The sequence below is a fragment of the Pteronotus mesoamericanus genome, unplaced genomic scaffold, assembly GCF_021234165.1.
Source record: "Pteronotus mesoamericanus isolate MK-2021 breed Mesoamerican mustached bat unplaced genomic scaffold, CSHL_Meso_final contig_20, whole genome shotgun sequence".
In the NCBI taxonomy this organism is placed as follows: Eukaryota; Metazoa; Chordata; class Mammalia; order Chiroptera; family Mormoopidae; genus Pteronotus; species Pteronotus mesoamericanus.
The window spans coordinates 13,746,261-13,762,531 of record NW_026555085.1 but is presented as its reverse complement, the minus strand read 5'-3'; the positions used below and the strand labels follow the sequence as shown (position 1 = coordinate 13,762,531).

Sequence of the window (16,271 nt, the reverse complement as noted above, 5' to 3'; positions counted from 1 at the left end):
ATGTTAGAGGGTCTCCTTTAACAAGATCAAAAATATAAACAATGGCATGGCAATAAATACATATTTATCAACAATTACATCTAAAAAACAAAATAAACAAACGAGCAGAACAGAAACAGAATCATAAATAAATGTTTTGATAGTTGACAGATGGGGGGGGTTGGGGGACAGGCAAAAAAGGTGAAGGGATTAAGAAGCACAAATTCATTGTTAAAGAACAGTCATAGGGATGTTAATTACTCATAGGGAATATAGTCAATAACAATCCAACTAATAACTATGTATGTTGTCAGACAGGCCCATCAGGACGATCACTTATTAAGATATGTAATGTCTAATCACTGGGTTGTACACCTAAAACTAATACGATAATGTATGTCAACTGTAATTGAAAATAAAAAAATGATAAAAATTTTAAAAATTATGTTGGGGGAAAAGCAATAGTATTATGTACATAAAAAGGATTGCAACTTTTTATCAAATTCACCAAATGATCATTAATAATGGATTGATTTGCTCTTTTAAATCAGACAAAAAGTATTCAGACACAAATGTAAGCATCAGAAACTGCAAAAAGAGGAAGCTCCACATAGTATTTTACCATTTCCTGGATACTATGTTATTTACTACTATGAGTGAGGAAAAATCAAAAAGGTAAGTTGATCACTTATTTACATTCTCTGTTAACATTACTAAAGCAAACACGTTGTCAAAGTCCTCAGATTCAAGTTTATCTAAAACAGAAAATATTTGTTTATTTACAATACCTGAATGGGGTAGAAAGAACTGTGTTTGGAGTCTGTACAACCTGCCGCTGTGGAGTCACACCTGAGAAGTCACTCTCATGCAAGGGTGTGTTAAGTCCACCTTTTAATGGGGTATCCACATTGGTCAGGGCCATGAGGTTCTGGGCTTCCTGATTAACAAGAAAATAAAGCATTTTAACAGTGTAGACAGAAGAGCAGAATCCTCTCTTCTGGTCCTACTATACAAATCTTAAAGCAGGCAAAATTCTTACACATTTTCTCAGTGAAAATCAAGAAAGAAAATGACTATGGGGCCACAGCAGATTCCATACTTCCATTCCTTCAGTCAACCTAATGCAGCACCTCAGAACTTTAAGAACAAAGTTTTTTATGTCAAGAAATGCTTTCGTGACCTCACATATGAAATTACCATTACCCAAAAGTTTCTATTACCTGTGCCAAACCTCTTTATAATCATAAAGAACTAAGAATTCCAATTTCCCAACATGAGATTATGCTAAATGTCAGAACATCAAACTTTATCACTAATTGCACATCTAGTCTTTATTAGCCTCTCCGAATCTCAGATTCTCCTACTGGGAAGTTAAGACACTACCAACTAGCCTATCCACTTCGTAAGAAAACTTCTGCTGGGCAGGTTCCTTTCTTAAGTCTTGCCTGACCTCAGTCCCTCCACTATGACCCTGTATTCATTACTATCATACTGTACCTACAAGTCTCATCCTACCCAACTCTGGCTTAGAAACTGGTGTTTTGTTTTGTTTTTATTATTTTCTCAATTACAATTGTCTCCATTTTCCCATTACTCTCCTCGGACCAACCCGCCCCTCACCTCCCACATTCAATCCTCCATACCCCCGTTGTCTTTGTCCATGGGTCCTTTATAGATGTTCCTTGAAGAGACTGTTATTTTTAAAGATAAGCACACCATTACCTCTCATCTCACACGCTCTTGTTATAATCCAACCTTGACATTCCTCCCATACTGAGGTGGGGTCTACATCCCCTCCTCTTGAATCTAGGTGGACTCACTTATAACTAACAAAATGCAGCATTAATGATGTTGCTTGACTTCTAAGGCAACGGTAGGAAAAATGCAGCTTCCCACCACACTGTAACACTCCCATTGGAGCTCCTTCAAATGTTGAGTCATCCTGAGGCCCTAGACACCATGGAGCAGACAAGCTATTCCATCTATGCACTGTCTGAATTCCTGACTCACAGAACCATGAGCATAACAAAATGTTTTAAACCACTAAGATCTCGGGCAAAATGAGGATAACTGGAGCAAGACTTACTCCATTATTCACTATTAATGAAAAGAACCTTAAATTTCATATTGTCAACTGTGTGCTCTTTTTACTACTCCAAATACAAAGTATTTTCCTCCATCTAGGTTCCCAAAAGGCTGGCCACCTGATACCCTCCAGGTGGGAGGATGAAGTTACTTTCTTCTCTGGAGGATCTGACTAACCCAGGAGAAAAGACCTACAAATACTGACATCAAGAGTTCCCCCAATGAAATACCCTGGCAAGTTCAGCCTGCCAGGAAGCCCAGAGCCAAGGAGCCCCACCCTCACACAACAAACTTCTGATCAGCTTTAATTGCCTCAACACTACCTCCCAGACATAGGCAGAGAGTCAAAGATTAAAAGATATTTAGGAAACATCTCATATAAAAGACAATAAAACTAACAAAAGAAACTTAAAGACTATGCAGGGAAAAGAAAACCTAAGAAAGTAAAACAAAACCATCATTAACAGCCTCACAGAAATAAGAGAAGATATTCATAAGAATGCAATGTTAAAAAAATGAACACATTTAAAAAAGAACTCTTGGAAATTAAAAATATGATAGTAGAAATTTTAAAAGATAAATTCAGAAAATCTCCTAGCAATCAGTCCAAAAAAAAAAAAAAAAGACAGAAAACCAGGCAGGAATAAGGAAAATCTGAGCTTCGCAGAGAAAACAGATCAATGAAATAGATGAAACTTTTTTTAATTTCAAAATAACCTCCCAGAATTGAAGGCCATGAGTCTCAAAAATGAAAAGATCCATGAAGTACCTAACATAATGGTTAAAAACAGGCCCACACCAAGAAATATGCTTGTGAAAAAGAATAAGCTCATATAAATTCCCAGAGAAAGAAAAGACCAGGTTTCCTATTAACAACCTGAATGGCACCAGGGGTCTCAACAGCAACAATGGAAGCTAGAAGACACAGGAGCTCTGCCTTGAAAACTGACCAAAAACTGCCCTGGCTGGTGTGGCCAACTTGGTTGGGAGTCATCCTGCAAACTTAAAGATCACCGATTCGATCTCTGGTTGAGGACACATGCCTGGGTTGCAGGTTTGGTCCCAGGTTGAGGCACATACAAAAAGCAACCAGTTCAAGTTTCTCTCTCACATCAGTGTTACTCTCTCTCTTTCTCCCTGCCTTTCCCTCTCTCTAAAAGTCAAAAATAAGGAGAAAGCTAAGATGGTGGCCTAGGTCAACACGGCTCACCTCCTTCCACAACCACATCAAAATTACAACTAAACTACAGAACCACCATTATTCAGAACCACCAGAAATCAAGTCGGATGGAAGTCCTACAGCTATGGAATTAAAGAAGAAATCACATCGATACTGATAGGAAAGGCAGAGACACGGAACAAGCTGGTTCCATACCCATGTTTGGTGGATAAAAATCAGAGGAGGGACATCTCAGGAGCGAGGGGGTCTCAGCCCCACACCATGCCTCCCAGACCAGGGTTCCTGTGCCAGGAAGGTAAGTCACCATAACTTCTGGCTGTAAAAACCAGCAGGGACTGAGGCCGTGAAAGACAGAAACTGTTGGATTCCCAGGCAGTTCCTCTTAAAGAGCCCACGTACACACTTACTAAGACTCACTCCCTCTGATCTCCAGCACCTGGGCAGCAGCTTAAAAGGCACAGAGGTAAACCAGGAGGAACGGAAGTGTCTGGCATCAGGGAGAGACTTGGGGGACAGCTTTCTCCCAGAGAGAAGTGCTGGCAGAGACAACTATTCCTTTTCTGAATGCTCCCCCAACAGAGCTGGCAGGCAGGTGCCATATCTGAGATTCCATCAACCTGCCTTACACTGTTTGCTCCACCATGATGATTCCCTTAAGCTGCTTCCCACCCAACTTTTGCCCACCCCCTTAAGTTGTTAAAAGTGGCTTTTCCATATGAATGGTTTGCCTTGGCTCATGTTTCAGATTTTCCTAAATCCTTGCAAACAAGCAGTATCTGAACTCAGTGAGCCCTGTACCACTTGCTAAATGGCACCAGACCTGGCACTAACAACAGCTGGCCTCAGTTCACAGCCTGGCCTTGCTTGGGCATCTCCAAGCCCAGCACAAATAACACCCATCTGCAGATCGCTTTGTAGCTTATGCCAGGTGGCCCAGGACAGAACACAGGTGGTGGCTGACCTTGGTCTGCACCTCCCAGGAGGCCCCAGAGCCATCACACCCAGTGAACAGCTACCGACCACACTGGAGTACCACCACCCAACCACCTCCACAAGTGACACACTCAGCGGGCACCGGAGCCCTACTGAAGTAAGTCCTGCTCTGTGCAGTGGGCCCCTGCACAGCTGATCCTCACAGAGGCCAAAGGGTGGTGGTCAATGGTCACAGCCGGTCCCTGCAGCTGCTCAGCTTGGGTAAATCCCTCCCACTGACCTGTCAACAGCAATCAAGGCTCAACTACAAGGGGAAAGTGCACACAGACCATACAGTGGGCATACCTCGAGTACCCACCTTGGGGGATAGGGACGACTGTGCCTACAGGACACTTACAACATTAAGCCACCCTACCAAGACAGGGAGTCATAGGAGTTCTGCCTAATACATAGAAACAAGCACAGGGAGGCTGCCAAAAGGAGGAGAAAAAGAAATATGGCCCAAATGAAAGAACAGAACAAAACACCAGAAAAAAAACTAAACAAAATGGAGATAAGCAATCTACTAGATGCAGAGTTCAAACCACTGGTTTATAAGGATGCTGAATGAACCAAGGAAAGAGCAGATGAACTCAGAACTTCCACAGCATAAAAATGGACATGGACACCATAAAAAAGAACCAGTCAGAAATGAAGGATACATTAACTGAAATGAAGAACAATTTACAGAGAATCAACAGTAGAGTGGATGAAGCCAAATATCAAAGCAGTGATTTGGAACATGAGGAAGAAAAAAACAACCAATCAGAAAAACAAGGTAAAAAAAGGAATCCAAAAAAATTAGGATAGTGTAAGAAGTCTCCAGGACAACTTCAAGCATATCAACATTCCCATCATGGGGGTGCCAGAACAAAAAGAGAGCAAGAAATTGTAAACCTATTTGAAAAGAGAGACAAAAAACTCCCCCAACTTGGTGAAAGAAATAGACATAAAATTCCAGGAAGCTCAGTGTCCCAAACAAGATGAACCTGAAGAGATCCACACCAAGACACATCATAATTAAAATGCCAAAGGTTAAAGAGCAAGAGAGAATCCTAAAAGAGCAAGAGAAAAGTACTTAGTTACCTACAAAGGAGCTCCCCGGTAAGACTGTCAGCTGATTTCTCAAAAGAAACTTTGCAGACTAGAAGAGAATGGCAAGAAATATTCAAAGTGATGAAAAGTAAGAACCTCCAACCAAGCCCTGGCTGGTGTGGCTCAGTGGACTGAGTGCTGGCCTGTGAAGCGAGGGGTCGTTGGTCCAATTTCCAGTCAGGGCACATGCCCGGGTTGTGGCCCAGGGCCCCAGTAGGGGGCACACGAAAGGCAACCTCACAGTATTTCTCTCCCTTTCCTTCTCCCTCCTTTCCCCTCCCCTCTAAAAATAAACAAATAAAATCTTTTTTTAAAAAAAGAACCTACTACCAAAACTACTCTATTCAGCAAAGCTATCATTTAGAATTGAAGGACAGATATAGAGCTTCCCAGAGAAGAGAAAGCTAAAGGAGTTCACTACCACCAAACAATTATTATGTGAAATATTAAAAGGACTCCTTTAAGAAGATCAAAAGTATGAACAATAAAATGGCAATAAATACAGAACTATCAACAATTAAATCTAAAAAACAAAAAAATGAACAAGCAGAACAGAAACAGAATCATAGATACAGAGAATGTTTTGATGGGTTGCCAGATGAAGGGGAGTCAGGGGGACAGACGAAAAAGGTGAAGGGATTAAGAAGTACAAATTGCTTGTTACAGGACAATCAGTCACAGAATGTAAAGGACAGCATAGTGAATTTAGTAACCAAAAAAATATATATGCGTGACCCATGGACATGGACAACAGTATGGGGACTGCCTGAGGGAGTGGAGAGGGTCTGGGTGCAGGGGGAGCGAAGAGGAAAAAATTGGGACAACTGTAATAGCATAAACAATAAAGTATAATTTAAAAAATAAAACTGGCCTTAGCTGGTGTAGCTCAGTGGATTGAGTACCAGCCTGCGAAGCAAAGGGTTGCCAGTGCAATTCCCGGGGTAGGGTACATGACTGGGTTGCAGGCCAGGTCCCCACTGGGGGGTGGGGGGGGCGCGCAAGATGCAATCACACATTGATGTTTCTCTCCCTCTCTTCTTCCCTTCCCCTCTCTAAAAATAAATAAATAAAATCTTTATAAAATAACATAAAAAATTAAATTTTAATTTAAAAAAATTTTTTAAAAACCATTTCACTTTGGAATTCTAAACTGTTATACTGCCAATCGAATAAGAAGATGGAATAGTAATTTACAGATACACAAAGTCTTAAAAAGTCTATCTTCCATGAATGCTTCCTCAGAGAGCTACTGAAGGATATGTTTCACTAACAAGGGAGTAAAGCAAGAAAGTCAAAGACATGGGAGCCTGAAAAGAAGGTATAGGGGACTCTCTAGGGTGACAGTGAAAGGAAATCAAGAGAAGGAGCTGTAAACAAGAGCTAAAAAGTTGTCAGCCCATGAAGAGAAGGCCAACTGAACTTTTAAATCTATGGCTCTTTGTGCTCCTGGAGTATGGAAAGGGAGGGAGACACAAGGAAGCTTTCCATACTTTGTCCCTGTACTAGGACGGTTAGATTGCTCTCTCCCAGTCATCCCCCATGATCTTGCAACAATGTGCCTCATCAGCTGTAAGTTTACAGGCAAAGCCATTTCCCAAATGGATATAAATGGTCAAAAAAAGAGAGTTATCAGTCGAGACTAGAACATTCAGAATTTCTGGGGAAGTCTTCTTCAAAAAGATAAGAATACTTAAAATTTGCCCAGATTACAAGAGATTTACACAACTGATATAAAGTCTAGAGTTGAATTAGCTCTAAGTAATCAGAAAACCTAACAACTGAATAAAACAAGTATTAACTCAAAGAAAAGCAAAATACTGTGCAGTAATCATAAGGCATTTTGTGGCTCAACACTGAATATGATTTACATAGTCATACGATAAACCATGACTGTAACCAAAATTCTGATGGAAATTGTGTATGCATGATAGAGACAGAGGATGTAAGGAAGCCAAATGTTCAAATTCTGGGTGGAAAAACAATGCCTAAAACTGGAAGAAGAAAAAAACCCAACATGTAACAAATGTCTCAGCAATAAAGTGGTAAAAAAAACAGTTATAATTCGTGCCTCTGGAGAACAAGTAATAAGGGACACAACTGTTTTCTTACTAAGCCATACAGGATTACTTGACAACTGAATCAACACCTTAAAATGATATTTGTGGCTAATAGAAAAAAGGAAATGAGATATAAGGGCAATACTAAAAGGCTCAATAGTGTTCCTCTAGGTTTGGCTATTCTCTGGCATGCAGACACCCTAAGAACACACAAGGCTGTATATTCAGGGGTTAAGGAGAGGGAAGGAGGTGGTACTGACAGCAGCCTATGCCAGGCTAAGTATGGAAATGCAAAGAAGCCTTAAAAATTACTGACTACACACATCTGACTTCTTTCTAGAATCCCTAGGCAACATGAAATTTTAAAAAGCAATGCTTCACTGACAGGTACTAAAGACTAATGAAGGTAGAAGGCTGGCTTCAAAAAAAAAAACCCATGACTTAATAAATGTAGAAAGAAAACCACTTAATTGCCAAATCTGCTGATTTAAGTTCCCTACTACAGAAATCTCTAGGATTCATGCACTCAGGACTCCATTTCAAACTGCTTATCTTAAAAGAAACAAAACCAAACCACTCAGTGTTTTGCTCCATAATACTTTCAAGAACAATAAACAAAGTGAAAGGCTTCCTCTATTACATGACAGCTTACCTGCAGAATTCTATCCTGGGAAGCTGGCGTCCGTGGGGTTCTAAGAGCGATGCTGTTGTTGGTGACATTGTACTCAGACAAAAGAGTACTAGAAGCAGAGTTTGTTATGCCCGATTCCTCAGCAGTTTGACGTGCAATTTCACTCGCTTGGCCTACTTTCACAACTTCCTGGAGTTCTGCATCTGAAATCTAAAAAGTTATCATAGTAAGCAATATTTTAACCAGAGAACAAGAAACTTAAAAAACTTTCATATTCCAAGAAAATAAAGTGCTGAAACTGTGTGATGAGTACACAAAGTTCACTGTACTACTCTACTTTTTGTGGGTTTGAAAATTTCCATAATACAGTTTTTTTATTTCCTACATAATGTAGGGGGGGAGGGGAGAATGCCATAGTATCAAGCTGCAAAGTCTTGTATGTATTTTCACACTGAAATCCTTTTAAACCAAGAAACATAATATACCAAAGACATAAAATACTAGTGTTTATACAAACTGTATGTAAGGATGACTGAAAACCAATTAAAATATCACAGAGACAGAGTCCACTCATCCACAAGATCCCTAAGAAAATCAAGCCCTGGTTGGTGTGGCTCAGTGGATTGAGTGCTGGCCTGCAATCCGAAGGGTCACCAGTTTGATTCCCAGTCAGGGAATATGTCTAAATTGCAGGTAAGGTCCCCAGTAGGGGGTGCTCAAGAGGCAACCAGATGTAGATGTTTCTCTCCCTGTCTTTTCTCCCTCCTTTCCACTCTCTCTGAAAATAAAATCTTAAAAAAAGAAAAGAAAAAGAAAAATGTGTTATCCTAGTAATTTTATCAAAATAAATATTCTAAGGGGTACTAATAAAAAAAAAAAAACAGGCAAAATCTCAAGTTTAGAAATATCTTTACAAGGAATGGCAGCACCTAACAAATGATTTTGTTTGTGCCAAACAATTTTGTGTTGATGCAGACAGTGCACTCATTTGTGGAGAGAAGCTCTTCTGGCCTCCAAAGTCCATCCCCTGCTCCATTAAACTGTCCAATTCTACAGACCTGAACTACTCAAAACAAAACAAGAATTTATTCAGTTCCTCTCCTATGGCAAAAATAAATAAATAAACTCCTTTTCCATCTGCAGGATCTTTCAGAAAAAAACCAAGAGCTTAGTCAAAATTCCCATGTTTCTGACCAATTAAGTACAATTAAGTCAAAGGAATAGAGCTTGTGACAGGCTGAATGAATGTTCCTTTCTCTCTCTTCTCCACAATTCCCATGTTGATTTTTCACTGCTGTTGCCTCAAAAAGATTAGTGTGACACAACAAAACATTCACTGAAAATAAGTAGCCTAAAGTCCACAAACCCAAACAATACCTTTATCCTGGTCTGCCCCCCACCCCCAAAAAAGAGGCCCAGAGCCCTAACCTGCTGACAAATTGCTAAGAGCTGACAATTACTTACTAAACCATCATGGTAGCAGTTTCAGACATGAGATAATTATACAGAAAAGTTGTTGCTTATTTATTATGCTATATTACAAAGACTTATTTTTATGTGAATCTCATATTACATTGTGAATTTTTTACGGGCACCAAGCACCTAGCAAAAACTTGGCATGTAAGCCCTCAAATATTTGCTGAATAAATGATAAGTACAGGAGTTCACACCATAAAAAAAAGTACTTTATCATATTACCTGAGGGGCGGGAAGTACTAATTTACTTCTCTTTTTAGTAAATTCAGAAACACCACTAGTTTGAAGAATAGCTGATGGTAAATCAGATTCTTTTTTCCTTTTCAAATGCTGCTTGTCTTTTTTTCTATCTCTTCCTTCTTTTTCACTGTCATGGATCAAGGTAGAGAAGAGATTTTTAAAAGTTACATACAGGCAATAACTTAAAAGACATATAAATACTCATATATTTTGAACAAAATAATTCCATTTCTAAGAAAAAACAGATAAAAATTATATACATTAAGTTAGTCCCTACACCATTGTATTCAAGAGGAATGCGGACTTAGAATAATAGTTATTAAGGGAATAGGATACACTAAGTAATTCAAGTATTAAATATTAAAACAACATATTATAAAGGCTATGATAAGCTAAATGTCACATATAAAAGAAAAACATAAAACTATTCCTTTATTGTATTATATTCATATAAAAATGTGTGCACACAGAGTAAAATGATGAAGTATACAGAAAGGAAAACTAATATAAGTGAACAAAATTAAAACATTGTGAATTCTCATTTACAATAGTCAAGATTTGGAAGCAGCCCAAGTGTCCATCAGTAGATGAGTAGATAAAACAACTATGGGACATTTACATAAAGGAATACTACTCGGCTGTAAATTAGAGAAAAGTTTTACCCTTTGCAACAGCATGGATGGACCTGAAGAACAAAAAGCTACGTGAAATACATCAGTCAGAGAAAGACAAATACCATATGATTTCACTTGTATGTGGAATCTAATAACAAATTGAACTAATAGGCAAAATAGAGACAGATTCACAGATAGAGAGCAGGTTGGCCGCTTTGGAGCAGGGGTTGGGGAGTGGAGGGATGAAGCAAAAAAAAGGAAAAGGACTCATGGACACAGGCAACAGTGTGGTGACTGTGGGGGCTGGAGGGAGAGGACAGGTGGAGGTGGAAGAGTGTATAAGGGAGATAAACGGTAATGGAAAAGTAAAATAAAAAACTATTTTTTTAAAGGGGGAAAACTAAATTTTAAATTTTTCCTTTAAAACTGTTATTCAATTGTGTATGATTTTATAAATTCACAAAATTTTTTAAAAGGATATTTCAGTCCAGACAAATTACACCAAACAGTTGCCAGGAGGTCGAAAGACAGGCTCAAGGCTGTCTTTTAAAGCTCCAGGAATGCCTCCTCCCCTCGTCCCCCACCTAGTCTATGCCTTCCAAATGGTTTTCGTCTTTAACCTGGTTATTTGTAAAAGAATACCTAACGGAAGGTCCTAATTTAAAAAATAAATAAAACAGAGTACATCCAAGAAAATCCTGTTTCACAATGGCTAATAAAATCTGTTGTTTAGTAACAATTCATACAGTAGAAATGAGTATCAATCAGGAAATAAACTAAAAATCCTTGACAATCATAAATGGTTCTCCCCATAATTTTCAGATATAAGAATTAAAGAAACTTTAAAAATCCCTTGAAATAGGCAAAATCCTCTGCCCCTATAAGACAAACATTTTATAAATATACCTACTTAGCTCAATTAAGTGAAAAATTTTAGAATACCTTCAGGCTTAGTAAAAACACTAAATTTTAAGAGTCCTTCAGGCTTAGTAAAAACACTAACCTGTTCACAAATGTACATAAGTATTAAATTAAGATTGTGGGTCAGTGAGTAGACAGTTTACTAAGAGCCAAGTAGATGTTACAAGAGATACCAACTGCATTCTATACTAAAAATAGGACAGGTAGGGTCACTTATTTTCTCAGAAAGGTGGACTCATTAAATAAATAAAAGCATACATAGGCTACATGTGCTAAATAACAAAAATCTGGCTCTGACAAGGAGACTACTGGCCCTCTATAAATTCATTCTGTACCTTTCCATTTTCAAAATGAGAAAGGCACTTACGATCTTAGCTCGCCATCAAGATCCTGTTGTCTTAACTTCCTGAAATCTGCATCAAGAGCCTGGTAGTTTTCTTCAGAAGTATCATAAAAACCAAGAGCAGGCTTTTTTTCAAATGGGATTTCAGCATTATAATCAACTCCTCTCTTCTTTTTCCTTTTCTTCTGAATTTCTATGCCAGCTGCCCGAAGTTCTCTTCTCTTTTGGAGGGCTGCAAGACGCCTGAAGAAAAAGAACACAAGATCACCTTGAAAATCATATGCCTTGGAAAAGGGATGAATTATCCAATAGATTACTAATTGGTTATCTGAGGAAGAAGTAAATCCTCACCTCACACTATCCACGAAAATGTTCAGTTTCAATTTAAAGGTATGTGAGCACATGCACACATACACTAAAACAAAACCAAAAAAGCCAGAAGAAACTCTAAATAAACATGTATCTTACCTCTGGAAGAAAATATACTCACCAAATATAAATAAAAGACAAGAGAAAAGAGCAAAGGCTTTGAAATTTTCTATTGCTGTAGCACTATTTTAAAAAAATCAATAAAGCAAAATTAAAAGGCAAATAAATTATAGGAAAAAATATTTGTAATTAATATTAGGAATGGTTAGATATAAAGAATCCATTCAAGTTTTTAAAAAATGCAAACCAAGGGGGAAGAAAAACAAAAGGAAATAAACAGTTCACTAAGGAAAAAAATGCAAACTGCTGAAATGACTAAAGATTTACTTAACTAATAATTTAAAAATCACAAGTTAAATCAACAGGAACCATTTCTGCCTATCTAATTACTAACATTCAGCTTTCTGTCATGTTTTAATGGCAAAGGTGCTAAGAAGTGGACACTCTCCTACATTGTCAGTTAAGAAAGTAAACTGGTATAGCTTTCCCCAAAGACGGTTTGGAAATATACATGAAAACACTAATGTTTTCACATTTTTTAACCCAGCAATTTCACTTCTCAGTCTCTAGCCTAAAGAATAAATAAAATGAACAAGGAATTAGCTGTGAAACTGTCCTTTGAGCACTGTATGTAATCGTGGATGGCCAGATAAATCTAAACATCCAACAATAAGAAATTAGTTAAGTGAGTTTACATACAGCTATAAGACAGGATATTATACAGCCATCCATATAACCTTTAAAAAAGCCTACAAATCTATTCTGACATGGAAAGATGCCCAAGACACCCTGCCATTTAAAAACTGTTACAAAGTTTACACATTTGGGAGCAACATGTAAAAATTATATACATATTTATTAATGAATATATTCATGGGGAGATGGGAAGGATGTCCGCCAAAAATATTAACAGTGATAATCACTAGAAGTTAAAATTTTATTTAATTTTTACTTATTTGTACTTTCCCATGATGCCATTAATTTTAATGATAAAACAGTTATTCACAATATGAAAGGGAGGAAAAATTAATCCACAAAAGTTATAGAAACAACTTCCAGCTTGAAGAGACCCTATGGATCCACTCCCTAGGAAAACTGATGAAAATTATTTTTCTTTAAAAATGTTTAGTACAATTTTAAGTCTCTGAAAAGAATCCTAAGGGTATATAGCAAATGAAGAAACATTTATTCAAGAAAACTAGTAAAACTTAGTAAGAAAAGTGAGAGTCTAAGGGTATATAGCAAATGAAGAAACATTTATTCAAGAAAACTAGTAAAACTTAGTAAGAAAAGTGAGAGTCTGTGATATTTGAATCCAGACCCACTCCTTCCCCTCCTCCCTCCTCCCTCCCAGCTCAGGGAGATGGAAACTCCATGCCACACTGGCGTACCAAGAACATGGGTTTCTTCGGTCTCTCCTCCAGTTCCCAGTAGGAGGGCTTTTATTCCAGAAGCAGTATTTCTCATCCTGCCTCCAGATACCCACTGCCGAGGCCTGTTTGGTCCAGAGCGGCCAAGAAGTACTAGCTTCCTTCTTCTGCCCGGACAGAGGCTCTACCTTGAGCACACTGCTGCTGAGCATACTAGAGCCCCAACAGCCTTTGCCCCAGATTGCAGAGTGACGGTTCCATGCTCAGACAGGCAGGCCGAGGAAAGCTGGAGCTGGTAAACCCTCTCACTAAGCACTCAGCTCCTGAAGTAAGGGTGTCATGCAGAGACAAGCACATCAAAGTGCAGTAGTAAAACAGGAACTCCGAATTTCTCCCCAAAGAAACTAACTTCATTTGCAACAGAGCATGGAGAAATTCAAGCCTAAAGGTACTCTCACAAACAGCAGAAGATGTGATGAAGCAACTGGGAAGAAACTGTTGGAGATAAGAGCGTTGGCCCACTAGTTTGCCAGAAGCATAGAAAGACACAGGTGGGAGGAGACCCTTGGGGTCAGAACAAATATCAAACTCAGACCTCAGAAACTATCTCTTCAAAGAAGCCCAAATTTGATTGGATCAGTTTGTGGGGCAATTTATGCCCCAAAACACTGTTGAAAACAATAAAGCAATCAGCTAGCAATTAGCAGAAATGGGTATGTCCAGAGAAAAAAGATGTCAAATAAAATCCTGTCAAAACCATGTCATCCCAGGGTGACTGTTATACTCAAGACTGAACCCCCAGAAGAGGAAGATCAGAAGCTGCACATTTCTGAGATGAGAGAAGGGGAAAACAGACTACACTAAATAATCCAGCCAATCACAAAACAAGTAAACAAATAAAAAATAACACGGAGGTGTGGGGGGAACACTAGAACCCAGAATTATTGTAATGTATCATCTAAGCTCTACAGTTCTCAACAAAAAAATTACAAGACATGCAAAGAAACAAGTAAGCATAACCCAAGCAGGCAACAGAAACTTCCTGTGAGAGCTACCAGATGTCATACTTGACAGACTTCAAAGGAGACACTATAAATATGTTCAAAGAACTAAAAGAAACAATGATCAAAGAAATAAAGAAAGGTACGATGACAAATAGAGAATATCAGTAAAGAGAGAAATGATTAGAAAGAACCAAATGGAACTCCTAGAGTTGGAAAGTATAAAGCTGAAATGAAAATTTCACTAGGGGGACTCAAAAGTAGATTCAAACTGACAGAAGAATTAGCAAACTTGAAGACAGATGGATAAAAACTATACAATCTGAAGAACAGAATAAAAAGGATGAAGAAATATGAACAGAGCCTCACAGAAATGTGGGACACCAAAAAGGGCACCAACATATGCACAAGAGTAGTAGCAAACGGAGGGGAGGGGGAAAAAGGGAGCAAAATAAAATATTTCAAGAAATACTTTGCCTGTGAACCAAATGGTCACCAGTTTTATTCCCAGTCAGGGTACATGCCCAGGTTGTGGGCCAGGTTCCCAGTAGCGGGTGCGTGAGGGGCAACCACACATTGACGTTTCTCTCCCTCTCCTTCTCCCTCCCTTCCCCTCTGTCTATTTACTTATTTTTAAAGTTGAAAAAAAAAACAAAGAAAGAAAGAATGGCTGAAAATGTCCCAAGTTTACTGAAAACCATTAACCTTCAGAAATCTCAAAACTCCAAGTAAGATACACATAAAGAAATCCACAAACAGAAACATCATATTAAAAAGCTATATGCCAAAGACAAAGAGAAAATCTTGAAAGCAGCAAGAGAAAAATGACTCGTCACTTAGAAGGGAACCCCAATAAGAGTAACAGCTGATTTCTCATCAAAACAGTTATTACAGTATGATCTAATCTTATATAAATGTTATTTTATGTGTACATACACATAAACATACACCTATATTGAGAAAAGTTTGGAAGGACACATTTCAAAAGTTAAAGTAACTTCATTCTTTCCATAAAGGAAATAAAGACTTCAAATAACAGAAAACCTTTGCGATATAATATTAAGTAAATATAATCAAGCTATATAGCACTGTATCAACCATGACCCAAAAAGAAAATAGAACAATACTGAAGGAAAAGTGTATTATTTTTGTAATCAATAAAAAGCTTTGTTATAAAACAAAGATCGATTAATTTACCATTTAAATAGTCCTGCACTACACCTTGCATACATACCAATCCAGTCCAGCAATTTTCAATGCGTGTGCTGCAAGAATTTTGAGAACACACAATATGGCCTCTCTTCCCTGAGGCTGTCAAATAAAAAAATGACAACAGCCAACACAGCATTAGCTGTCCGATGTAAATAAATCAAAATTATACCTATCTTTTTTTAGGTCAGATCAGAAAAAAATGTATTTTTTGGTGTACTACAGAATTTCAGTAATTAGTTTATGTGTGCCATGAGATGAAAAAGGCTGCAAATCACTGACCTAGTCTATTACAAGATGTACATACAACGTAAATTATAAAGATGTATAAATCCTTCAAGAAAATCTGCAAGGTGTAGGGTAAATTTAAACCTGAAAAATGTATTTAAAGCAATGTCAGCCATACTTAGATCTTTCACATACGCATTTGCCACATCCCAGGCCTACTCCATGTGGTTAAAAGGCTCAAAAAAAATCTGGTTCCCAACCAACCATGGACAGAAATGACAAAGTGGTTTGTTTCAACCTCACATTATTTAACCCTAACAAGAGTGCAGAAAAGAAAGGCAGCTGAGACCGGGCAGAAAGTTTAGTTACCTCCTCCTAGTTTTTGTCCCAGCCCAGTCATACTCTCATTGTAAGTTATTCTGTGCTAGTGACTGACCAGTT

The 16,271-nt window shown here is 38.2% G+C and overlaps 1 protein-coding gene across 1 annotated transcript in view; it reads right to left on the bottom strand.

The window, feature by feature from the left end:
• The window catches only part of CDC5L (cell division cycle 5 like), a 48,765-nt gene that overhangs the window by 23,847 nt on the left and 8,647 nt on the right, over positions 1 to 16,271 (bottom strand). Inside the window, exons 6-9 of the mRNA XM_054569438.1 lie at positions 11,618 to 11,836; positions 9,698 to 9,842; positions 8,021 to 8,209; positions 768 to 916 (exon numbers count right to left, since the gene is read on the bottom strand). Of these exons, the coding sequence (XP_054425413.1) occupies positions 768 to 916; positions 8,021 to 8,209; positions 9,698 to 9,842; positions 11,618 to 11,836 (702 nt within the window). The remainder of the gene's footprint in view (positions 1 to 767; positions 917 to 8,020; positions 8,210 to 9,697; positions 9,843 to 11,617; positions 11,837 to 16,271) is intronic.